This window comes from Xiphias gladius, chromosome 19 (assembly GCF_016859285.1).
Source record: "Xiphias gladius isolate SHS-SW01 ecotype Sanya breed wild chromosome 19, ASM1685928v1, whole genome shotgun sequence".
Taxonomy (NCBI): Eukaryota; Metazoa; Chordata; class Actinopteri; order Istiophoriformes; family Xiphiidae; genus Xiphias; species Xiphias gladius.
Genome location: NC_053418.1, coordinates 11,563,646 through 11,589,860, shown reverse-complemented (window position 1 = coordinate 11,589,860; position 26,215 = coordinate 11,563,646). Strand labels below are relative to the sequence as shown.

Genomic DNA, 26,215 nt, shown 5'->3' with positions numbered 1-26,215 from the left:
TCTCCAGAAAATGATTTCATGGCTTTTGAAGCTTCTGATAGGCTAAGTGATATCATTTTAGTTAATTGGCAGTGTACCTGTGAATGTATTTTAGGGGCTACCTTCAAACTCAGTTCCTCCCTTGTTTGATATCATGGGATCTAAAATCTAAAAAAAAGACCACAGAAAAAAAAAATTGTGGACCTCCACAAGTGTGGTTAATCCTTGGAAGTAATTTCAAAACCCCCGAAGGTCCCACATTCATCAGTACAATGGTGTGTATACTTACATACAATAGTATGCAAGTATAAACACCATGGGACCACGCGGCTGTCATACCGCTAACGAAAGAGATGCGTTGTGTCTCCTAGAGATAAACGGACTTTGGTGTGAAAAATGCAAATCAATCCCAGAACAGCAACAAAGGACCTTCTGAAGATGCAGAAAAGTACCTGTATCCGCTCTAAAATGAGTCCTATATTGACATTGCCAGGGAGTTTCAGCTTGGTCGCAAATGGGTCTTCAAATGGCCAATGACCCCAAGCAAATTTTAAAGAGTTGTGGCAAAACAGCTTAAGGACAACAAAGTCAAGGTATTGGAATGGCCATCACAAAGCCATGGCCTCGATCCAATAGAAAACCTTCGGGTAGCACTGAAAAAGTGTGTGTGAGCAAAGAGGCCTACAATCACACCAGTTCTGTCAGGAGGAATGGGCCAAAATTTATTCATTAAGGGCTGGCTCAAACAGTGGCAGCAGCAGCTAGCTATTGCACTTCCAGTGGCATCCAATTGAGTGAGCTAAGTATAACATTATTTTAGTTATATAGTTAACACGTGTGTAATGTTATTTTAGAGGTGTTTAATAGTGTGCGAGAGCAGCTGGGAGATGAAACCACAATCCATGCAGGATAGTTAAATAGTTTTCACCGTAAGTGGTGGGGTGTGGATTGCAGCGCTTGTACTGTGTGGTTTTGTTAAATTGCAGTGCCTCCAGTAGAGGTTGATAGCATGTCGTATTCCAGTGGTGTGCCTTAAGCTAGGAGTCTAGCCCCGTGTTTAACTGTGTGAAGTTGATTTCACAGCTTAGTGGGAATTTTTTGGTGTACTGGCGGGACGTGGCGGTTATCTCTTTTTGTAACCACCCCCTTGTTTTTATGAATTGTATTTTATAATAATAAAGATTATCATTGTATTTTGTATATCTGCATTTTGTGGTGATTTCTTAATAATAAAATATTAATATTTTAATATTTACACCTTAACTATTTCAGTGTCAGTTGTCACTCTGCTGCTGCTTAGATGTCACGAAAAAGTGAAAACAAGTGAAAAACATACAAGTTTGTAAATAAAAATCTAAGCAACATGTAGCTGACATTTTTTAAGATTTTTGTTTATTTATTAAGTAGCCTAGATGTTTCTTATACATTTTTTTAAAGGGAGGGGAAATCAAGGAAAGTGTCTCTCACCTGCCGAACTACTGCAGAGCCACTACCTGCCAGTACCACTAGGAGGATCTTGGTGTCTGTTTCCTACTAACTGTAAATACTCCTCATAACAGCTGCAAGGCCTAAAGCCTCTCACGCCCTGTCATTTTGCACTCTGCAGCTAATGTACCTGTACATGGTGTGGCAGGTTATGGCCCTAGACCTGCAAGTGTTCTACTGATCAGGGTCTGAAATTAATTTAAAAAAAAAAAAAAAAAAAGAAAAACTCTGCGGAGTAATAGCATTTCAATGACAAGTGATCACAGTAGCCTACAATTGCTATGCATTTTTAATAACAAAAGATATCAACCTATGTGCAGGCCTAAGCCGTCTATTTCTTTCCCCAGCATTGCAACATAACAAACTGATATGAATCGAATGGTGTTATCAGCACACACTTTATTTGATTGACTTTGACGTGTGTGAATTTGACACCCAAGATTCATTGTCTTCTCATTTGAAAACCGAATTTTAGAATAAAGTAGTAGTAGTAGTAGTAGTGGTAGTAGTAACTGTATGAATGCCTTGCTTAAAAACATTGATAAACAACACCAAACAGTATTGAGAGATTAGTCAAAGAAACCTTGCAAATTAATGGAAAAATTACATTTTGGAAATGCTATGTCTACCGAGTCTTGACTTTTAACATCGACAAACTATAAACTTCGGCATCTCACTAGCAGATGCCCCACACAGCTAGCTGCCACTGCAACCATTTGAGCTTTCTGTCTCTCAAAGTGTATGTAAACTTCTGACTCACTGGGAATGTGATGAGAGAAATAAAAGCTGAAATAAATAATTCTCTCAACTATTATTCTGATGTTTCACATTCTTAAAATAAAATAGTGATTCTTACTGACCTAAGACAGGGAATGTTTGCTAGGGTTAAATGTCAGGAATTGTGCCAAATTTAGTTTAAATGTACAGGCTAAGGTGTATGTCAGCTGTACATTTAAAAATGGGCTAGATTAATGGATTTTGGAAATAAGAGGAAACTGCCATCACAGAAAATATTAGGTCAGATCAAACATACAGTAGTTTAAAAAGCCCCGCTAGTATAATTTACAAGTTAACTGTTAATTTGGTAACGTTGTGATTTCTAGGCTTGTACCAGGGCCATCAACTTTGTCTACCGTTATTGATAGAAATTGGATTTGACAAAGTATTAGAAACGCTTCTCAGTTTAGCATAATGCAGTTCAACATCACCACAAACTACAGCCTCTAAATGACCATAATATAATCATCATCTCCATAAAACGGATTGAAGAAAAATTGAAGATTCTAACCTTTCTAAAACCAGGATTTGTTGAAGGACTGTTGGATTAGACAGCATTACCTTTAGCTGAGTGAACCTTGTAAGCTGGCAAAGTAGTGTATTTCTGTTGTTACTATCAAACCACATCTCTACTATGTGGGTGCAAATAAACTACGTCTGTGGATTCAATTGGATGTTTATGCTAATACTGTATGTATTGTACATAGAACTGTAAAATGCATTAGCAGTATTTTAGCAAAAATGTGTGAGCCACAGCTGTCCAATCAATCGTGCTTATGATTTGAGGAAAAACAACTGATAAAGCTGGTTTTGAAATAGTAATAGAAGCTTCAATCATCACAGTGTCCACTAACTCCTGAGGTATAATGTGTCCTTGTCAGGACACTTGACCTCCTCATTTATCTTAAATGATTGGGTGTCTCACCGCTAGTCAGTGTTAAAGAAATGGACATACTTGAATTATAATTGCTCAGGTAGTGCACTTAGTGTTATGACAAGTCAAACTATGTCAAGGTCACATGACATTTCATACAGTATAGTCCTAATAGTAAAAGCTATGAACATGCAACACTCCTGTTTCAGCATTCTGTTTTGAAAAGTGACTTAATCAATGTGATTGATTCCATCTGTGACAGGACAGAGATATAATGTAGTATGCACACTGTATTGTGTACTATAGTTTCATATTTTATGCCTTATTTGTCCAAACAGCTAATTTTAAATGAGACATTAAAATGGAACTATATTGTTCACTGACTGAATGTTATATATGTACTACAATACCCATCAAGTTTCCTTTTGGCGTAATCACCTTCTGCTGTGTTTAAGCTTTGCCTCTGGTCATTATTTTTTTTTCACTGTGTTTTTCCAACAGATAGCGACCCAGATTGCAGTACTGATAGCCAAAGTGGCCCGTCTGGACTGCCCCAGGCAATGGCCAGAGCTCATTCCCATTCTGCTTGAGTCTGTGAAGGGTCAAGATGGCCTGCAGCAGCACAGAGCGCTGCTAACCTTCTATCATGTCACCAAAACGCTAGCGTCCAAACGTCTGGCGCAAGACAGGCGGCTTTTCCAGGATGTAAGTCGACAGTTTTAGCCATTTGTCATTTGTTCTGTCACCAATCTCAGCCTAACATCTTTACAACCTCATTGTTTATCATTCTTAGTTATTCAGTATCCCTCTCTGCATTTTTGTTCTCCACACCTTATGCAGTAGCTGTGTACACCTGAATACAAGGTAACTAGGTCAAGAAGTAAAGACAAATAAAACTTTAACTCTCTCTTCTGAACTTTGCTGCTTTTATATTTTTTCTTTTGTTTTTCTCCCCTTGTGTTTGGCCCGCTGACTTTGTCATGTTCATTTTTTTTTTCTGTTAATCTTTTTTTCCTGCAAAATCTTTTGATTATGAATAGATGAATAGTCTTGAGAGTTTCAGGTTTTTTAGTTTCATATTTTGCCTGTAGGAGATGCTGTTCAGCTATTGTAAGAGAAATCAAATACAAGGTTTATAGCTGCCAGATTCTCCTTGCATGCATGTCCGGTCTGTGTGTTTTCATGCATGACTCGAGCATGGGAGCAGATTTTTTTGTGTTGCTAGTTGTGTGTGTAAAAGATATTGTATTAGATGAAGGGCTGTTTGTGGGAGTTAATGTTTCTTTCAAAGAGGCCGTGAATCAGAGCAAATGCTCTTTTTTTGCCATCTGTGGTTTTAAAGAACATAAAACTTAAGCAGAAAGACAGTCGTGAAGAGAAGGGGTTTAAGGGAATATGATCAAACAGACCAACCGAGGGAGAAAGAGTGACAGAGATGGGACCAGTGGACATCAGAGGCAGTGACTGACACCAAATAGTTGGACGTGCAGAGGCATCCTCTATGCCAGAATGTGAGCCCTTAGGCAATACGAGGGACAAAGGCAGTCCGAGCTCCATTAAACAGTGCAGTTTTTAAATGATGCACTGATGACTTTGATGCTAAATGGCCCATGTAATTCTCTCTTCCCCCCTGCCACAACATAGCTGGCTCGGTGGCCAGTTCATGTGCACACCACACATTGTGAAGAGGTTATGACAGAGAGAAAAATGCAACACTATTAATTTCAGTTACAAAGGCATGCTTCACCCCTTGAGTCAAAGTGATTTTTAATGTGAAGTCTGACAATAGGATATCTCCACTATTTTTTACTGATTTATGTTGGTCATTTTATACACCACAGCACCTGTGAATACTGTCTCAAGACAAGGCTCTGTTCACTATCTCAAATACCACACCTGACTGTTCAATCGTGGGCTGAACAGTAAAAGGAAAAACTCATTATGACCCCACATGACCTCAGTTGTTTTCATTACTGAGGAAAGGCTTGAGACTTTTAAACAAGGAAAACTGGTTTTATTGTGGGTTGTACTTCTTTGCGTTTTTGAAATCAAAGTCAGTCACTTGTTTCCGGGACGTTACCTTTTACCATCTGTTCACAGAAATGTATTGAATGTTTTCATATTTAACAGAGTCTGCATTGGACAGCTAACAATCTCTTCATCTATAAGCTCACTGTTTAACCCTATGTTTACACTGTTTTTTTTTTTCTCAATTTAGTATGGACATAATATATGCATAAGTTTGAGCATGTATTCTTGTACTCCATGAGTGTTTGCACTCCTCTCTAGTCCTTCATCCCGGCTAAAACAGTTGGTAGAGCACGTTGACTGCATCATGGGAGATGATGCCCCGACAACAGCACATTAAGTAGCTCTTTGTTTTCCTGCCCCACTTGTTGAGGTTTGGGTTGTGAACTCTTTGCCAGACACAGTGCTAAACAGATATTGTAGGAAAAAGGGAAAGGGAGGGTGACAAAGAGGAAGGGTGTGGGTGTGTAGGAGAAAAAGCCATTGACGTAACCAAGGGCTGCTGGTGACAGGAGGAGGGATCACATAAAAAGAAGTTACGGAGTAATCAAGAAAATGGTGTATAGACAAAATGGAGGCTTTATTCATGGAGGAGGAGGATGGAATTGGGACACTTTAGAAGTGTTTTCTGCCTCCCAACTTTTAGAAATGTGAATTAGTAAAAGCATTGACTTTTAGAAAGAAATTGAGAAATTTAAGAGAGAACTGGATGAAGGAGAAAAGCTAATTGCCTTCTACCGTTTATTTGTAATAAAGAAAATATTGAAGAAAAAGATTTGGGACCATAAATTTGCAGAGATTCATTAAGGTATACTTTCTTCCCATAATATGATGATAAAGGATCCATGAACAGGCGCCACAAGTAGTCAGTACTTGAGAAAAGCCTCACATTGCTAAAAAGGCCATGCCTGAATGGCATTGTTTCATAGTGCAGTTGTACAGTTGAAAATAATATTGAGTAATAGGCTCTCATTGCCACTAAAAAGGTTGATTGCGCATTCTCAATCTCAGAGTTCAACTTTGGATGATATTGCCCTGAGCAGTAGCATGGAAGATCGCATATAAAAATGGATGTCACTCAAGGACATGTATATCAAAATAGATCTAAAGGCAGGTGTTTCAAGCTGGATCGCAACAGGCTGGTTGTCAGTTGGTGTCATACATCCAGAGTATATGCGGTATATCTGGTGTTTCCCAGAAGCCAATGGGTCATATGTTAGGCAGGCGCACTGTAATACTCACACCTACATTTTTGTTACTTTACTGAATTTAAAAGCATAGGAACACATTTAAACCCAGAGATATAACACAACAATAGAATACATTTTTGCTGTCAACAGTATAATGTACAGTTAGGTCAATAAGTAGTCTGCTAGTGAGCCAATTTTTGTAATTTTGCCTCTGTACACCACCACAATGGATTTGAAATAAAGCCATCAAGATGTGATTGAAGTGTAGACTTTCAGCTTTAATTTAAGTGGTTTCACAAAAATATCCCATTAACTATAGAGGAATTACAGCCATTTTTGTAAATAGCACCTCAATTTCAGAGGCTCAAAAGTAATTGGACAAACCAACATAATTCTAAATTTAAGGATTATATTAAATGCTTGGATGAAAATCCTTTGCAATCAATGACTGCCTGAAGTCTGTAACCCATGGACATCACAAATGCTCCCTTGAGATGCTTTGTCAGGCCTTTACCACAGCCGCCTTCAGTTGTTTCTGGTTTGTGGGTCTTTCTGTGTTCAGTATTGTCTTTAGTAAGTTAAAAGCATACTCAGTTGGGCCGAGGTCAGTTGTCTGACTTGGCCATTGAAGAATATTCCACTTCTTTGCCTTGAGAAGCTCATGGGTTGCTTTCACAGAATGTTTTGTGTCATTATCTGTCTGTACTTGTCGTATACACTTCAGAATTCATCCTGCTACTTATATCAGCAGTCACATCATAAAGAAACACCAGTGACCCCGTTCCATTGGCAGCCATACATGGCCATGCCATAACACTGCCTCCACCATGTTTGACAGATGACGTGGTATGCTTTGGATCATGAGCTGTTCCTTCCCTTCTCCATACTCTTCCAATCATTCTGGTACAAGTTAATCTTGGTTTCATTTGTCCAGAGAATCTTGTTCTAGAACTTGGCAGGCTTTTGTAGATGTCTTCTGGCAAAGTCTAATCTGGCCTTTCTGGTCTTGAGTTTTTCCAGTGGTTTGCACGTCGTGGTAAACCCTCTGTATTTACATTCATGAAGGTGGCTTTTGATTGTAGACTTTGACAATCCTACGTCTACCTCCTCGTGACTGTTCTTGACCTGGCTAGATGTTGTGAAGGGGTTTTTCTTCACTAACGGACGAATTCTGCAATTATCCACTTTAGTTGTCTTCTGTGGTCCTCTAAGCCTTATGGTGTTGCTGACCTCGCCAGTTCATTTCTTTCTTTTTAAGAATGCACCTAATTGTTGATTTGGTCCCTCCTAAAGCTTCTGCCATCTGTCTGATAGGTTGTTTTGTTTTTTGCGCCTAATGATGGCTCCTTCGTTTGCATCAACATCTCTTTGGACCGCATATTGAGAGTTCCCGGGAACAGCTACCAAAAACAAATTCAACACTTGGAATCAACTCCAGAATTTTTATCTGCCTAATTTGTAATGAAATAACAAGAGAACAGGCCACACCTGGCCATGAGACTGATTTTCAGTCAATTCCTCAGTTACTTTTGTGCCTCTGAAAATGGGGGACTATGTCTGTCTGTCAGTCAGTCAGTCAGTCAGTCAAATGGTTATCTGGCTGTTCCTGAACAGTTAATGCAATGTTTTTGTTAAACCCCTTGATTTAAAGCCGAAAGTCTGCACTTAATTCACATCCCAATGGTTTTGTTTCAAATCCACTGTGGTGGTGTACTGTGTGTGTGTGTGTGTGTGTGTGTGTGTGTGTGTGTGTGTGTGTGTGTGTGTGTGTGTGTGTGTGTGTGTGTGTGTGTGTGTGCGTATCTATGTATATATGTGTGTGTGTGTGTGTGCGTATCTATGTATATATGTGTCTGTGTGTGTGTCTGTGTGTGCGTATCTATGTATATGTGTGTGTCTGATTTTCTATCACAGCTTTCATGCGTCTTGGCATGCTCTCCACCAGTCTTTCGAATTGCTGTTGGGTGACTTTATGCCACTCTTGGCAAAAAAATTCAAGCAGCTCAGATTTTTTTTTGATGGCTTGTGACCATCCATCTTCCTCTTGATCTCATTCCAGAGGTTTTCAAGGGGGTTCAGGTCTGGAAATTGGGCTGGCCATGACTGGGTCTTGATCTGGTGGTCCTTCATCCACACGTTGATTGACCTAGCTGTGTGGCATGGAGCATTGTCCTGCTGGAAAAACCAATCCTCAGAGTTGAGGAACATTGTCAGAGCAGAAGGAAGCAAGTTTACTTCCAGGATAACCTTGTACGTGGCTTGATTCATGCGTCTTTTGCAAAGTAGCATTTGCCTGGTGGGTGCAAGACACTGTGTAGGCCTCTCCAGGTCTCCATCTAACCATTAGATGACCAGGTGTTGGGCAAAGCTGAAAATTGGACTCCTCAGAGAAGATGACTTTACTCCAGTCCTCTATGGTCAAATCCTTATGGCCTTTTGCAAACCTCAGGGTGGCTCTTCTTTGCTTCTCATTGATGGAGGGCTTTTTTCTAGCTTTACACGACTTGAGCCCTGCCCCTAGGAGCCTGTTTCAAACTGTTCTCGCCGTGCACTTCACCCCAGCTGCCATTTGCCATTCTTTTTGTGGGTTACTTGATGTCATACTGTGGTTGCTGAGTGACATTCAAATGAGTTGACCGTTTTTGAATCCACTTAGTTTTGAGGTACTACTAGCACTGTTTTTGCCATCTAGCTGGTCCTATTGCAAGAGGATAGTGATGACCACAGCAGTGGTTTTTATACCTTTCGTCGTGAAATAAGAATTGGTTCAGGTGATCACCTAATCAGTGTGCTTGTGTTGGAATTCAACACACACTGGAATGGAATGGCTGTCATACATGTAGAGATGCTGAGAAAAATTTGCAGTGGTCTCTTAATTTTTTCCAGAGCTGTATATATAATATATATTTAATATATAATATAATATGATATGATGTAATAAAATATTGAATTTGTTTGCTTTTCATGGCTCTCAAACCTAAGATAAGTTAAGAGAGGAATGGGGCAGGTGATAACCAGTATCTGGCTTTGTGCTTTTCAATATCAATAGAGGGGCAATATCTCACAGGACTGGTATTCATAAACAGAATGTCAAATGAAATTTAGATGGCTTGAAGATGGTGGGAATTGTTTGCTGTTTTTAAATTTTCCTCTCTGTTGTCTCTGTCTGTAGCTGTGGAAAGGAGCAGACTCATGCATACACACAGGTACACATAGGTCTTGCAACTGTGGAGCTTTTCAGACAGAAAAAACACACACCACATAAATGGGGAAAATGAATTTATTCTTAGATGCAGTGGAATTCTGTCTTGAATGATTCAGCAACAATTCCTCAAACTCATTAATTGGTATTCAGATAGTACCCAATCATTGGCCACCAGCTAAATAACCAACTGCTTTTCTCTTTCTACCCAGCATCTTTTTTTATACTGAAGCACAAAAAAATGGAATTTAATTTAATTGACATAGTTATAGTTATCAGGAGAGTGGATGTCAGACCACTGTTAAGGACTCCAGTAGCTTGTGGTGTGGGGTACTATATCAGTTGTTGTGCTGTTTCATAATCCTTTTCAGTGCTGTGATACGGATTGTAGTCTGGCTCAGTTAGTTGCATCAAGCTTTGACAAGTCGCTCCTTCAGCCATGCTGATCAAGTCGCTTTTGTTCACGTGAAAAACACACCCTGTTGTGTGATTGTCTGTTCTTTGCTTGATAACAAACAGCAGGTGTGGTTGGTTGGCAGCTGCCGTTGGGCAGCGGTACAGAACTCTCAGCAACGTTTTTTCCGTCCATTCGGTGTAGGCTCTGCACGTAATTCTAATAATGGTAGGGAACAACCTGTATATTATTTTTAGGCATATTTAGCTGTGCTTTCAGACTTGCTTGTTACCATGTAGAATTCAGTTAAAATGACCTTAGATCCCATAGAAAAGTGTTAGTACACATACACATACTCACAAATCAATTGACTGCCTTTAAAGAGAAGACCAAGAGTGAGGAAGTCAGAAGAATTTGAGATTGTTTCCTAAAGTTGGTTCATCACTTTTAGGTTCCATGCATTGAATTAGTCTGGAAAGTGGCAAGCTCCAGGGAACTCTCTCCAAAGAAGAAACTTGCCAGCCTTGCAGTTTTCTGTAAAGAATCTATCAAAGCCTAGCTGTGCTGTCAAAGTAGGGATTTCTCTTTCAGCAGGCATATGTCACCAACCTAACAACTGGTTCTTACTTGATACATCAGTGTTACCCACTGCTCATTCTGTTGATGAGTTGTTCAGTTCCTTCCTTAGAGATGCACTGTACTGTTATAATTGAAACTTTTCACAGTCTAATTTTCATTTGAGTGTTCGGTTTAATTAAATAGCAGACATTTGTTTAAATGTCACATTTAACAGTGTAAGAATATCTGAGAGTGTAGATGGCGTTAAGCATTATCACATTGAAACGCTTGAATATTGAGCCACTATGTTTAAAGAGTTACTGAGATATAATGTTTACCTCTTTTCTTTTCTGTTTATTTTTTTTATGAAAACAGGGCTTATTATTGTGCCATGGCAGATATATTGTATTTTCTGAGCTACTGGGCCAGACTACATACTACACATTTGACGGGAACTAGAGTACGTTTGTCTACTGTGTGTTTGTTTTATGTGATTGTATTATCTACAAGTGCTTTTTTTATTTTTATCAGCATCTGTGTAACTAGCTGAGACTCTTTGCTGATATGGTTGCAGTTTGCATTTACATCTGGTGGACAGATACATTTGTGATTAACTCCATGTGTTCATCAGAATTACCTCAAATGGCTGTTGCTGAATGCGAGTACTGATCCAGAATAATTTTATCTGTGTGTGATTGACTGTACTGTTTATGTGTATGTTGGCAGCTGGCGTCGGGGATCTACAGCTTTGCCTGCTCCCTGTGGAGCCATCACACCGACTGCTTCCTCCAACAGATCTATGCCAGAGATGAGGCTGCAGCGCTCAGCTCACTGGAGAGGACACTGCTCTCTCTTAAAGGTAGAAACATTTGCACACGAGCAAACACACATGCCCATACAGACAACACACACAGCACAACTGCATTATCATGCAAAGAGGTACAGTGATGTATTTATACGAAATGGTAAGTAAATCATGGCCTTTAATAACTGACTGTGTATTGCATAATGTGATTTTTAGCACGATTTCACCTACTGACAAAAACTTAATTAAGCAGAGTTGTGAACTTGTGAAAATATGTATAATGTATGTGCTGATACTCTGTGAAACACTAATTAAATTGAATTCACTTTAAAGTCAATTTGCAGTTAGTGATTATTTCTGTATACTGATTTATTTATTTTTTCTCTCTGCTCCCTTTCAGTGCTTCGCAAGTTGACTGTCCATGGATTTCAGGAGCCACAACAGAATATGGAAGTGATGGTGAGTAATGTCAGCTGTGGCTGCTATAGAAGCACTCACATTTTGGAAAGGCTGTTATTTTTCTTTCGGTGTTTTGAGTTGAAAATGACTCCAATCACTGTGTGAAAAATGTGGATGACTGTGATGATTGAAAGTGCCTTAAGCCTTGCCCCGGTTGAAATAGTAGAGAGTTTTATATGAGCTCTTCACCCACTCTCAGTGTGAAGAAAGTCCAAATCCATGAAACTGATAATTCAATTTAGTCTAAATCTTTCTGGTTAAAAAAAATCTTAAAGGTGTGTCTGGGTAGGGTTTTGGTTTCCCCATGGCTCAGAGCTAATGGAATCATTTGCACAAAGTGTCCAAGTCCTTTGAACTCCAGCTGCATTGTGACTGCTTCGTCTTTTGTCAGTGTCAGTTTTGGGAAAGAATAGCTGGCAGCTTTTTAGAGAGTAATGGTAAACAAGAATAGGTCAAAACTTAATATATGGCTGTACCTTGTATGGTTAATGTGCAAAATTGATGATGTAGCTGAAAGCTGTGTTGAATCGCTGTAAACAACTACTTTCAATGGAAAGTAGCTAAAACCTGCTCAAAAAGTCACTAAACTTGGCTTGACAACATAACAAGCTAATTAGCATATTCATGATGTCATTGCGTTGTATTTGCATTCTGCCTAGTGTCAGCCGGATTCAGCCTTTTATTTGTTTGGTTCTCTCCTACTCTCTGTGCTCACATAAATAGTAATATAATACAGCAGAATTCCCAATAAAGCTGTTCTCGTTTACATGTAAACTTGGCCCATTAAGACTACATGTTAACCAGCGGTCACTTCCAAGCCATTTCCAAGCTGCTGCTCTGCACTGTTAAAATCCTGATTTTATGACCGCGACGTCGCCTGAGATAATCACCCTATACATAAACTAAAGACAATGGTTGTGCCGTGATTCAGTTGAATGATACACAAATGTGGTGTTTTTGTGGAGGGAAAGCCTGAGCTTGCGGTCGCGGGGCAATACTGGCGACTCTCTTCTAAGGAAAATTTCTAAGGTTTTTCCTAAAGTCTCTAGAATTTTCACTAGGTGCTTTTTGGGGAAAAAAGAAGTCGCTAAAGGGGTCTGAAAAGTTGTTAAATGTAGCGCTATTCATTTGGAAAGAGCAAAGGCCAATGGGGAAACTCCAGCTCCGCTGTTGTGGTCCAGCCAAAAATTATAACTGGTAAGTTAAGAGCTGGAGTGACTTTGAAATCATGACTTTAAGTATTCTTTATTCTTTTATTTTAAATTAGAAAACAAACATTTGAATTGTGCTTGTAATTTTCAATGTAGAAATCTGCAGTGTAGTGTTGGGTATTGAAAATAGATAGCACTATTGCACCTGTCTCCAACCAATCTGGACCTACAACAACAGTGCAGTAATGTGATGCTGCTAACTATACTATGGAGGGGGAAAATGCATTTAGACAGCTCAGTCGTTAATAAAGGCAAATGCTCAGATGCATTTAGGATCAAATTATCTACTGGAAGAGAAGCCTGAGACTACACCTGTGCAGCCTTCAGGGGCACACTCTTCAGGTTCTTACTGAAGTGGACTATGTAATACTGGAGTATTTTAATCATGTTTTGAGTCTGCTGATGTATGAAACACAGGCAGTTAAGCTAACTGCTCTTGAGTGATTGATTGATTGAATTCACTGTTGACTGACATACTGCATATACAAATAGAAAGACCATACAGGAGTTTTATTTAAAAGTAGTAATTTAAACTGCAAGACCTGAAGACTTCAGTACTTTGAACAATGCAGCCCTGAGACAAATGGCAACATATTGTCATAGAAAAAATAAAAACACTTGTACAGGTTTCAAAAAACAGTGTTTGACTTGATTCATGGCCTTAAGAAAAATTCAAAGAGTGAACTACCCAAAAATTCTCACCTCTAACTAACAGCCTGAAAAACAGTTTGGTGACAGTTTGAATGATCAGTTTTTACTTCATTTAAGTAAAAAAGCTAAACACATGGTTACCACTTTAAAATAGGATTTACTTGCTTTTTTCAGTTTTATATCACTGTAAAGTTGATCAGATTTTATTTTCTTGTTCATACAAAACATATGATTTAAGACACTGTGGCAGCATTGCTTTGTATAATTTATTATTTCATCGCTAACATTTATATACTGAATCGATCAATTAAAACCACAACAATTGATGAATGAAAAGAAGTGTTAGTTGCCAAAAAGACATTTTGGCAACTTTTTGGCTTTAAGTAGCCTTGAGATACAGTATATAGTATGTAGTCATATAAGGTCAACACATCATTAACATTATGAGCCGGCTAAGCAAGTTGCTGCTTTACAGTCTATTGTTGTTTTTAATCTTATATCTTTTCTTTTATTGGTTTATTTGTTTTTTTTTCTCTCTGTCAACTGGGAGATGGCAAAGACATTTTATGACAGAAATAAGTCTTTGCTCTATTATTCCACTAATGAGACAACTTTTAGCTTGAGGGCTGAAGGTTGTATAATGGTAGAAATACTCACATTAAAATGTCATTTGCCCTGAGCTGTGGCTGGTTATTCCAGCTCAGTGAGCAGACATAATGGTTCGGAGTTAATATTTCATGTCTAGATGTATTTGCTGTTAATATCTCAGACTCACTACTTCTTGCCTTTGGTTGTTGATACCATTTTTCATCGTTTTTCAGATGATGATGAGTTAACAGAGAAATATGCTAAGTGTGAATCTAGTTCCTTTCCCAACAGTCATGTCATGGCTATACCTCATATTATTTTATAATTAAATAATATTTTCTTTTTCTTGAGATTCATATGGTTCCCACACTGCTGGAATTTTGGAACCATGCTGGAGTTTGTTATTAATGGAAGTTACTGGAAAGGTGTTTACTTGGAGCACATATATTAAGCATTGAATATGCTTTTTATTATGAAAAGGCAAACAATATGATTATATAAACTAACACTTTCACCATCGGGTAATACAGCACATTTTGGTAATCTAAAATCATGAAATGCCAAATAAATGTGTCCATTTTGAGTTATTAGTAAGTTACAATTTAACTAAACCATCCAAACAATTTTCCTCTCGTAATGTTTACAGGTTGCTTCTGTAATGTTTGAAAAATCCAGTCTTAGTTTGATCTGGTTTAGTTTGCCCCACTCAGTGCTAGTGTCAGGTTATTGGGAAGACATATTCTTAGGTTGTATTCTAAGCATATGTCAAGACTGTTATATTCACAGTAGAATAGTTTGAGTTCAGTTAATTTTGTTTGTCTCTCTGTGATGTTCTTTTGAGTACAAAGACTGCTTACTAGTTATTTCCTTTCTCACAAGCACATCATTTATGTGTATTTTATTCAACTTTTTACATAAGATGAGGCAACACAGCCATCTGTCTTTGTTGGCTCCATATATTTAAACCCTACGTTGTTGTGTCACAGCCCCTATGGCAGTGGTTTATGACATTCACACTTGGGTCTCCTGTAAGGACCTGTTTTTATATTGAGTCTCTTCACACATGACATGAGCATTTTGGACGGACGGGGTTTATTTTCTATTCACCACAGTGGCAGCATCGCTGGAGAAAAGCAGTGATTCGGAAAGTACTGACACTAAGAATGAAGGATCATTGTCAATTTTCACACGCTAAAACATTCACCAGATTTTGGTCTTAAATTGCCACCCACTGCGCTTCCCCTAGATCTTTTCTCAGATTGAACTTCCTTGTTTTGTTGACACCTTTATCCCTCTTTACAAACTACTTCTCACACAACTGCTGACATGCCTAATTGATGTTCTCCATTTGTCTCCATTTTTTCTATCTTTTTATCAACATCTTAATCCATTTTGCTGATTTTACTTTTCACTTCATCCTGTGTATTTTCCCTGGCAGTGCCATGAACCTCACTTCTCTTGCTTTTCAGCTGCCAAACTTTTTTCATTATGACTAATTCAGCTGAAAACTTCTATTTTGCACTTGCTTTTGCATTAGTCATTTATAATTTCCTGCATGCTCTATTTAGGAATTTTTCTCCTTTTATTTCATCCACTTGCCTCCCCCTCTTTTATTAAACCTCCCACCATTAGGCTTAACATGTCTGCTTTGAACTCTGTTCTCCATCACCATCCCACCCTCTCTTCTGCCCTCCTCTTTTTACCCTCTCTTTCTTCACTAACACTGTTGGCTGGATGTGTGATTAATGACACTGCTGTTGAACTCATGGGTGAACATTAAAGCAGAACTAAACAGATTGCATCTGCATCTATCATCTAATTTCCCATGCTAAGCCAGAGCTACACCAGGCTACAGAAAATTGATTCTCTTTCATACTGTGTAGTTAGCACTTTTATTTAGAGTCCTGAACACAGAGGCAAGTGTGCCCACGCACACATGCACACACACATTACACAACACCCAGATCTTAACGTTATTCCCTTGTTAATATATGTGCTTCTGGGCAATTATAACGATGTAATCATGAGTGATTCAACTGCAGAAATGTCTTAGAGATTAAACTTCATCTCACCTTCTCTTCATGTCTTCCTTTTCAGGGTTTCCTGAATGCAGTGTTTGAAAGGCTAAAACAGTTCTTGGAATGCTGTGAGTACTTGTCTCTTTCTCTGTCCTGAATCTCTGAGCCGAGGCTTCTCCCTTCAGTAACCCCCCCCCCCCCCCAAAAAAAACAAAAAAAACAAAAACAGTTACCAGTGCTTGATGTAATGCATGCAGAAGGAATCTACTTAAAAGCTAAGATACTGTATGATACTCAGAGTCTAGGTCTCATAATAGCATAGTATAGCATAGCATAGCGTAGCATAGCATAATGTAGGTGTCAAAAAGTTCAGGCTGAGTTATCCTAAGGGATTCAGTCCTCTTGCAAGCCATTAGAAAACAGAAGACCTCTAAGTACAACTTATGCTCACTGTACCATCATTTAAAAGTAAGGGCTCAAGGAATCTTTGTAATTTTAGATCTTGAGAGAGCAGGTTAAAGACAGAATGTTTCTTCCCGGAAAATCTTGGTGACCTCATCCTGCACGAGTAGGTGTGAACATAAAATCTAAGCAATAAAGTTATCAAAAAATTATTACGTAACCTCACCCTTATATGACTCCTATCAAATCAAACAGTGTTGTCTCCTTCATTAGTATTCCACTGGTTTATGTGGGAAAATGATAACTTGCTGGGCCATGTCTCCGTCCAGCATCTTGCTTTAACAGGAAAGACCCCATATTGATATATGCCCCCCCTCCCAACCAAAGCAGTTTTATTCTCTGGCCCTGGAAGGAACAATATTTAATTTCAACTGTCTTTCTTACAGTTGAAATCGCAAACTCAAGTTGAAGAGAGCTGTTTACATTGCTTTTTGTTGAGTATGGACACCATGTTCGTCTGTACTTGCACAAAAAGCTAAGTTGTAGAAGTGAAGGAAGTGTTAGTTCTTAAACAAAGAAAAGACAGGGAGACAAGGAGAATGGAATCTAACCATACCCTATTTTAATTAGTGACACCCTTTGAATGGTAACTACTCCATTCAATGGCAGTAATTAACCCTCTGAGACCAAATAGTTCCAGGTACTAAATAGCCACAGGAACTAGACTCAGGACCTAAACTAGTAACTAAAAGTCCCTTTTTCTTATTTGTGTTTCCACCATCTGAAGAACTGTGAAGATTAGGCAAATTAGGACTAGAAACCATTTTGAGATTGGATCACACCAGCCGCGACGCCCGTCAACATGTTGGCGTTCCGACCCATGAGTACTCAGTAGCTGTTACTACATGTTTACATGAGTACTCAGCACTCATGGGTCGGACCACACCCATCTTCTAATCGGCCTTCATTTTGATCTCAACTACACACCTGTAAAGTTTCATGACTGTATCTTGCATGGTTGTTGAAGTATCGCGGTAACAAAACCAAAAATCCAGCCTCAGTAGGTGTCTCCAGGACCACATTTTGCCATGATGGCACACGCACACGCACACACGCACACACACACACACCCATGCACAGACTCATAAGGTGAAAACAGTAGCAACCCTGCTGTTGCGGCTGGTAATATTGTTGAATTTTAAAAAAGTACTTCTGTAATCCTATGTATATCTATGTATCTGTGTATTCATATCACTCCAAAATAGACAGTCTAAGTGTTGTATTGTTAGTTATTTCTGCTTTAGCATGTAACCACAATGAATTAGCAAATTAAATTTTATTTCTTGTTCAGTCTTTTTTTTCTTTCATCGCTGCTTCCTGTCACTCACTCACTATCGCTAGCTCTCTCCAAAGTTCTTGAGCTGAAAACACCCAGTGAGTGACAACCTTTGAGTGGTTGCCATGTTACCTCATTTTCATTGTCTAATATCACTTTCAATATTCCTTTCCTCTTTTCCAAGCAGGTTTGTCATAACAACGTCCAGTGAGTGAGATAAATCTCAGACACAGCCCCACAAGCTGCCATAGCGGCAGATGTTAGCAAAAATATCATTTGAGATATCAGCAGCAACTATCACTTCCAATATTTACTCTGCTGATGGCAATGGAGACAGGGTCAGGGTCCTGTTGGTATTTGGGCCCGGCAGATAGGGGAAACAGCTAGGCAGCTCACAGCCAGGCTGGGGAGAAATATCAGCTCTGCACAGCCTGATAAGGTCAGCTATATAAACTATGGTGTTTTTGGGGAAGTCTTTGTGGTCTGGCTCCTCCTGTTAGATGTTTGTCCTCCAACTGGAGTCACCTGTCTATTTCTGTCAAATTCTGCCAGAGTTGAAAACTTTCCTGCTGGGCTACATATCTGTCAGAAATAATCAATACCCTTTAGTCTCGGTGTTTTTTCTTTATTTTCTGTCTTCATTTTCCTAATCTATCGCTATGAATTTTAATAGCGTGGTTGAAATCTATGACCTCAGTGAGTCTGAATACTTTACACAACATCTGCTTACATTACCAGCTTACACACACATACAAACAAGAAGCAATGTTATGGATGCAAAGTCAATGAAATGCGATTGCATTTTGATCTACCTAATCGCTTATCTGTACAAAATCTGAAAGAAGCAAGACAAAGCAGTCTTTTAGCTAGTTAATTCAATCATGTGTCACTGTAGATCAATGGTTGGTGAAAGAAATAAATTGTGTCTAAGGGGAGAGGAGACGATGACCCTGGCTGTTCACAAGTGATTGGAGGAGCGACAGAGACTGTTATTGTCTCTGCCGATTTCATCAGTGAGGTTGACTATGAAGTAAACTACACTGGACATCTTTATTTGCTCTAGCATCATGAGTGGTTTTATGGAGCCGGAATTTACAATAGAGGGATCGGGTGATATTCACGGACATTTTTGAATTCTTCTATTACTGTACTTTATTATGTACCCCAAAGCTTGTAATGTCCCCATGGGACTCTCACAATGCAGTAAGGTAGAGTGGGCATTTGACCTTAAACATAGAATAAAATTTTGTTGTAGTAGATCAAGCCCTGAGCCAAGTTAAGTTAATCTCCCAGTTTTGTTTCTCTTGCTGTCCATTCTGTAATCTTTCTCCTACACATTCAGTTTTTTCTACCCTCTTACAGAGGGTAAGGCATGACTGTATTGAAAAGACAAGATTATACACCAGTTAAGATCATTTTTGATGCAATGGTCCATGTCATACTGAAAAGGTTTCCTTTGAATTGTGACTCACTTTAAAGTCTCGCAAGAGCAATCGATGCAGTTATTTCTTATGTGGGCTTCATGCGGTGTACCTTTTTATGAAGGCATAGGCTCAATACTTCAGGCGAGGATAGTTCAGAATTTCACCCCGTTGTGCCGCTATTTCATCAATGAGGTTGACAAGGAAGTAAACTACGTGGGGCATCTTTATTGGCTCTAGCATCATGAATGGTTTTATGGAGCCAAAATTTACATCAGAGGGATGTAAATGATTCTTTTGGAAAAAAAAAAAAGTCTATATAAAGAGTTAAACACTACTCCATCAAGGCATAGTGTCTTTATGTGGTTACAAGGGAATCTTTTCATTACTATTAAAGGAATAGTTTTACATTTTGGGAAATATGGGTACTTGCTTTTCGGTCCAGAGTTTGCTGAGGAGATTGAAAGCTCAGTCTGTTAAATATGAAGCTGGAACTAGGAGATGAAAACAAAAAATCTCCCTCATCTAGAAAGCGAGAAAGCAAATGTCAAACTATTCCATTAATAAAACCCATTGGAGTCAAAACTCTTAAATGCAATAGTTACTCACTCTATGGTCTATGGTCATAAAAAGAACACTAACTATGTTTTAGTAAGGATCAACTTTTAGGTTCAAGAGATAATTATAATTATTTGCACTGACATAATTGATATAAATAAAGATTTAAAGGTTTTTGTATATGAAGGTTAGAGCAATATAACACCTTATTTTTTCGATTACAATCTATTATATCACATTATTGACCAACTGAATTACATGGTTTAAATTAGATAACTATGGACCTTCTTTGCCAATTTCTAATAATTGCCTGAGGATGTTGTATCTTATTAAGTATACTGCTACTAAGTAGTAATGCTGTGTGGTTGTTTTATGTTTCAGGTCGGCAGGTCGGTACAGATAGCACATGCAGAGAAAAGCTGGAGAAGACAATCATACTTTACACTAAAGTTGTGAGTTGACATATATTAATTTATAATTCTAAATGAGACATGTAAGTTTCGTTATTATTAAATAGGTTGTATATTTTGGATGAAGGACTTTGCAAACAAATTTTGATCTTTCTCCCTTCCTCTTTCTCCATGTTTTTCCTCTTCTGTTATTTTCTTTCCTCCCTCTCATTTAGTTGTTAGACTTCCTGGAGTGTCATCCATGTGCATTCATACCCCTAATCCAGCGTTCTCTGGAATTTGCCGTCAGCTACGTGTTCACACCTGCAGGGGAAGGAGTGACCTTTGAACGCTTCATTGTTCAGTGCATGAATCTCATTAAGATGATTGTAAAGAACGATGCCTACAAACCTGCCAAGAACATTGATGGTAGGAGCTTTGGGAAAGAGGGGAGCAGGAAGGCTGGAGAATAAAGGATGAGTGAAGTGATAACACTAGACAACCAAATCTGAATTTTAAGTCCATGATTCAGAGACCAAAAGAAAATGCAGCTAGCTCTTCAAAGCTGACAGTGTTTTGAAAAGCACAATGCTGTAATACCATCAGTATCACCGGCATCACCATGGCTCATGTTTATGTCAGGCTGTCAGAGGCCTCTAGTGCTTCATTAGCTGTAGAGCACAGCACTCGGTCTTTCTTCTGCCAGCTAGTATGGTCTATGGTGCGTCTCACTGAAAATATTTCTCCTAAGCAACTGTTAGTTGAAAGAGAATGGAACCACATTTTTGTGGTACTTGTGTTAATGCCTTGATTTCATTCGAATATCTGAATGTGCTAAGCTTGACTTCAGGTTTGCTTTCCTTTTCTTATTTCAAAAGAGGGAAACAAAGTATTTTGAGTCGTGTTGTTACATAGATTGAGCTCTGACTGTCACAGTTTAGCTTAGAGCGGACATCTGGCTTATTTATTAGGCCCATGCTGTCAGTCAGGTAGACAGGAAGAACTATGTGCGTCTGAGAATATTATAAGAGGGTCCTTAGTACTGTACTGGTAGTGACATGGGTTTTTTTTTTTTTTTTTTTTTACTGAAATGCTTAATGCTTTTTGGCTGTTAAAATTAAGATTCTTAAATCATCCACGTTTTCACTGAAAATCAAGATGAGCAGCAGAGCACGGATATTTTTTACTACAAACTATGGTAAAATATAGTATGATTTTAAAATTAGACTAGAGAAGATGACTTGCACCTGAAGATTACGTATTCTGCTCCTTTTGCTATTTTGTTAACCATTTGTAACAAGGGCATTTGCTGAGATTAAGCAAATTTTAGCCGACAGTCTACTTTTAGATTTAGAAATCTTGTATACTAAATGCTGCAATGTATGGATTAATTTAGGTTATATGTGTAAACTGTGACATATCTTTATTTCCTTCTTTTTTCTGGGATTTCTCACTGTCACACCTCTCTCCCTCCCTCCCACAGACAGTAAACCAGAGAGTCTGGAGGCTCACAAGATCAAGACAGCATTCTTCACACACCCCACACTCACAGAAATTGGACGCCGGCTCGTCTCACACTACTTCCTTCTCACAGAGGAAGAGCTGGCAATGTGGGAAGAGGATCCTGAGAGCTTTGGTAATAGCACATCCCCAGATACACAGGCTGAATCCAAATGTCGGGGCTCATCTGAACTGGCACACCGGCCGAGTTAACAGACATCTTCTCTGGAAGCCAGTTCTACAGTTCATGAAGTCAGCAATGTGGCTTTGGGTGCAGACTTCAGTAGAACTTTTTTTTTTTTTTTTATTGTATTCATGTATTCATGTAGTAGTGACTTATCGATGCAGGAGGGTTAGGTGTTGAACAATAGTTTCTCGAATTGTGATTTGTATGTGATAGTCTGCAGACAAACATGATGGATCACAATTGTGATCCAACGTGTTACATTAGCAGTGATAATGGAGCATTTCATTACGCATATCAAAGATTATAACCTGTGGTCAGAAGCTAATATTTATCTAGAGCAGCAATACTCCCTGTTTTGAAATTCTGATGTGGATACCCCTTAGAAAAGTGCTCAAGGAAATCTTGGTGTTGGTTGTAGCTATGGCAAGGATTGAGATCTTAGGAACACATTTTATTTTCCTTGGAGCCCAGTGCCCTCGCAAACCTGATGTAATGGCACTGACCACTCAGCCACAACACCTTATAAAGCTTAGACCACTAGGGCCCAGTGCAGTAGTCCAGTATTGAACTGTCACTGTATTCAGTTTTATAGTCGGACAGAATCACACACAAGTGTGTAAAAATACATTTGTACTTGCACTGTACAAAATGTACAGCCTCAGCCATAACCTCCAGACCAGCATTTCCTAATTGAAAACCATTTGTCATCATTTTTCCAGCCGTTGAAGAAACAGGTGGCGACTCTTGGAAATACAGTCTACGGGTAAGTAAAGACACAATTGTGTGCGTGCACGCAAACAAAGACACACACAACAAAGAATGATCCTGCTTTATCTTAAGGATAGGATGACAGAATCTCTGACAGAAAGAAATCCTCCATGTCTGTGTTGTAGAGGAAGCAGGATGTCAAGTACTTTTATGTTCATAAATGCCTGGTGATGATGGTTATACACACAGTCCCTCTCTTATGTATGGTCATAGCACAACAGACTTGCTCTCAAAACAAGCAAAATAAACCATCACACAAACAGTACAAGATAAACTACACTCTGGCACCCCTAGCTTGAAGAAGACTGTTTATCTACCCCCTGAGTTTCTGGGTAAAATGGAATGTCTAGTTTGCAAGACTAAATCTTAACTTTTGGAAGACAAAAACCAAAAAACTTCAATCCTCAGAATCATAAAAATATTGATTAAAATAACCATAACAGCCAAAGGTTTCATTGCAGTGTAATTGCTATAATATCGATTGTCCCAAATATGACTTAGTATATGCCTATATATTTGAAAATTCAAGGCCGTGTTTTATGTGGTGGCACTGAGCAGATTGTATCATTGCAGCATAAAACAGCTAGTGGTCCTAGGGCTTTATAGCTTGTCTCTTTGACTGTGTCTAGTTAGTTGGCAAAGGCTTACCTTCAGCTGTTTTTATGAGTCGTGACATCATTTCTTATCCACTGTCTTACTTTTTTTTCTGTCTGCCTCTCATTTCTCATCCCGTCCCGCTCTGTTGAGCCCCATTCTACTTACTTTCATCACTTCAGATGACAAACTTCTTTGAAGTACACTAATGCATTCTTTCATTGTACCTCTAGGTCTTGTTGCAAAAGTTCTTATTCATTTAAAGCGCACAGCAGCAGACGAAATGCAGCACTGAGGTGTATGAGAGTTTTTTAGTTGGCTAATTACTTCACAATTTAGAATTTTCAGTAGAATACACTGAGCTGTTTTAACAGTTTTTCCCTTTTTTTAAAAATTAAAACACTGTTCCTTTTTCACAGGTCAGTGTTACAGTGTTTTCATTAAAATACATAAACTCATGAACACTTTTAAACATAGAAACTTTAGCTGCCTATTTAGAAGTGGTTAAATTAAAAATTTAAGAGTGTCCTAAGAGTTTTCAGTGTAAGGTCCTGTTGCTTTTTTAAAATTTGAGTTCATAAATATAAATGGAGTTTCTAATGTACAAATGATCACTGTCATTAAGGCTGGAAGTTTTTGAAGATAAACATCAACATCTAAGCTATGAGGGGTAAATGTATACTTTACAATGGCTAATATTAGCTTATATATAGTACTAAGACACAGATACCTGCCTTTACATGTATAACTCTTGGTTCACACTTTTGCACATTGTCATCCTCAAAATGGTTCATGGATCAAATGTCACCAACTATTCCTTCCATGGTCACCAATTCTAATGGCTGATTATATATTACCTCCCCCTCTCAATATTACGACTTGTCTTGTTTGTCCTGATCTCATCAAGCGATTGGCTTTTACCTCTGATCTATTGCCAACGAGGTGGAAAGGTTATACATGCTGTGAGACGTCACAGACACATGTATACTGTAGCGCACAGCATGTATTCATGAATTGGCTCAGCCCTTGTCAGATTACATACACCTTAATTTAATATTGATTTTTTATTTTTATTTTATTTTTTCTGTGACATCTAAAACCAGTAAATTACTGAGGGATGGGTGGATTAGCATTTCTCCATTTGAATACATACAAAGACGCACAAACGCAGAAATCCCCGGACATTGTCACATTGACTTTTCATTGAACTGGGAGCTCAAAGCTTTGTTTTCCATTGTTTGTATGTGTGATTGTCATGTCCCTTTGTATAAATTTCTCTTTGTGTTTATAGAGGGTATGCACTGGCGTCACTTATTCATGTGACATTTTCTCTCCTCACCACCGAGTGCCCAACAAAACCACTAAGAAGGTGGAGAACTGTGATTCAGGGAGGAAAAACAACTGAATGATTATGATGTCTTCCGCATACAGTGGCAACATGTGTGTACCACATATTCTGCCAGTTAATTTTTTTTTGTTTCCCCTGCTCTGTTCCTCTATTTAGCCTTGTACAGAAGTATTGTTCCTGGATATCTTCCACAACTACAGCCAGACCCTGACACCGGTGCTACTGGATATGGTTCAGAATCTCCAGGGTCAGTTAAATGTCAATTCAAATATTATCACGGGCCAGAAGTACAGTCTGATCTCTTTTCAGCAAACCCTTCAACATTCTTTCAAAAAAAACCAAAAAAAAAAAAACCATTTACTCAGTCGTCAATTTATTAGGCATACCTAGCTAATACTATAAGGCCTTGTAATAATGCTCTGCAATAAATCCTATTTTCATAGAGGTTATAAAGTTCAGGTTTTGTTGAAACTGTTTAGATTCAATTTTGTGGTCATTGCGGAAGCTGTTTGTGGTGAAGTTGGATTGTAATGTTCTACCAAGAGCTCTTTGTATTTGTTGATGTATTTTATCTTTCTTGGGAATTTCTTATGTTTTTTTTTTTTTAAATGTCTTTCAGTGCACTTAAACACCTTATGAAAAGTACTGAATTGGCTTTGTGTTTTGAAAGATGCTATACAGATAAAAATTGCCCTGCCTTGCACATACTGTACTGTATGCATTCCTTGTGACAAAAAGGGCCTCAGATCTCAGACCCTATTTCCCATCAGGAAATGTAGCCTGGTTGCTTCAGAGTAAGTGATACATATTTCATATATCAGAAGACAGCAAAGCATTTAGGTTTGTTTATGTTGCCTTCAGCAGTCACGGTATGTGTAACATGCAATCTATAAGCTTGACAGCACCTTCAAGTTCCCTGGTGGCAACCTTGACCACTACAACCACTCAACTCTCTAGTCGGTTAGTCATACGCATGCCACCTCTCTCCTGCTGTTACTGGCATAAAGCTCTTGTTCTGTTTCTGAATTAGTGGTGCCACTGCTCAAGCGTGCAGATTGCAGGATCTGCCTCCAGCCTGTCTCACAAGCTATTTCGATTTTAAGTGACAGAGTTAAAATGGGTTTTTTTGAAGCAAGGAAGAGACCAGGTTGGGCGATTCTATGGTTGAAGGGAGGCAGCTATTGATTTTGAGACCTGAGTCCACAACGCAGGACTAACAGATAAAAAGAGAACAGACTGGTAAAATGACTGAGACAAGACTTACATAGTTGAACTCAGGCCCCTTAAAGTTGCAGCTGTGTTAGGAGGTAGTCACTGGGTCATTGAAAAATGTTGCCCATTATTAGAGAACTTACCTTAAAAATGCAGTCTGTCTTGTCACCGAAATTACATCCATTGTATGTATGTGCCTTTGCAGGCCCAACCAATGTGGAAGACCCCGTCCAGCTGCTAATGAAGGATGCAGGTGAGTCAAAGGCTTCACCTGCTCTTGC

General features: G+C 38.7%; 1 protein-coding gene across 1 annotated transcript in view; it reads left to right on the top strand.

The window, feature by feature from the left end:
• ipo11 (importin 11) overlaps nt 1-26,215 on the top strand; it is a 111,779-nt gene that overhangs the window by 12,708 nt on the left and 72,856 nt on the right. The window contains exons 5-14 of the mRNA XM_040154581.1: nt 3,617-3,820; nt 11,214-11,346; nt 11,693-11,751; nt 16,299-16,347; nt 20,318-20,388; nt 20,562-20,754; nt 21,809-21,961; nt 22,732-22,775; nt 24,879-24,969; nt 26,140-26,187. Coding sequence (XP_040010515.1) covers nt 3,617-3,820; nt 11,214-11,346; nt 11,693-11,751; nt 16,299-16,347; nt 20,318-20,388; nt 20,562-20,754; nt 21,809-21,961; nt 22,732-22,775; nt 24,879-24,969; nt 26,140-26,187 — 1,045 coding nt within the window. The remainder of the gene's footprint in view (nt 1-3,616; nt 3,821-11,213; nt 11,347-11,692; nt 11,752-16,298; nt 16,348-20,317; nt 20,389-20,561; nt 20,755-21,808; nt 21,962-22,731; nt 22,776-24,878; nt 24,970-26,139; nt 26,188-26,215) is intronic.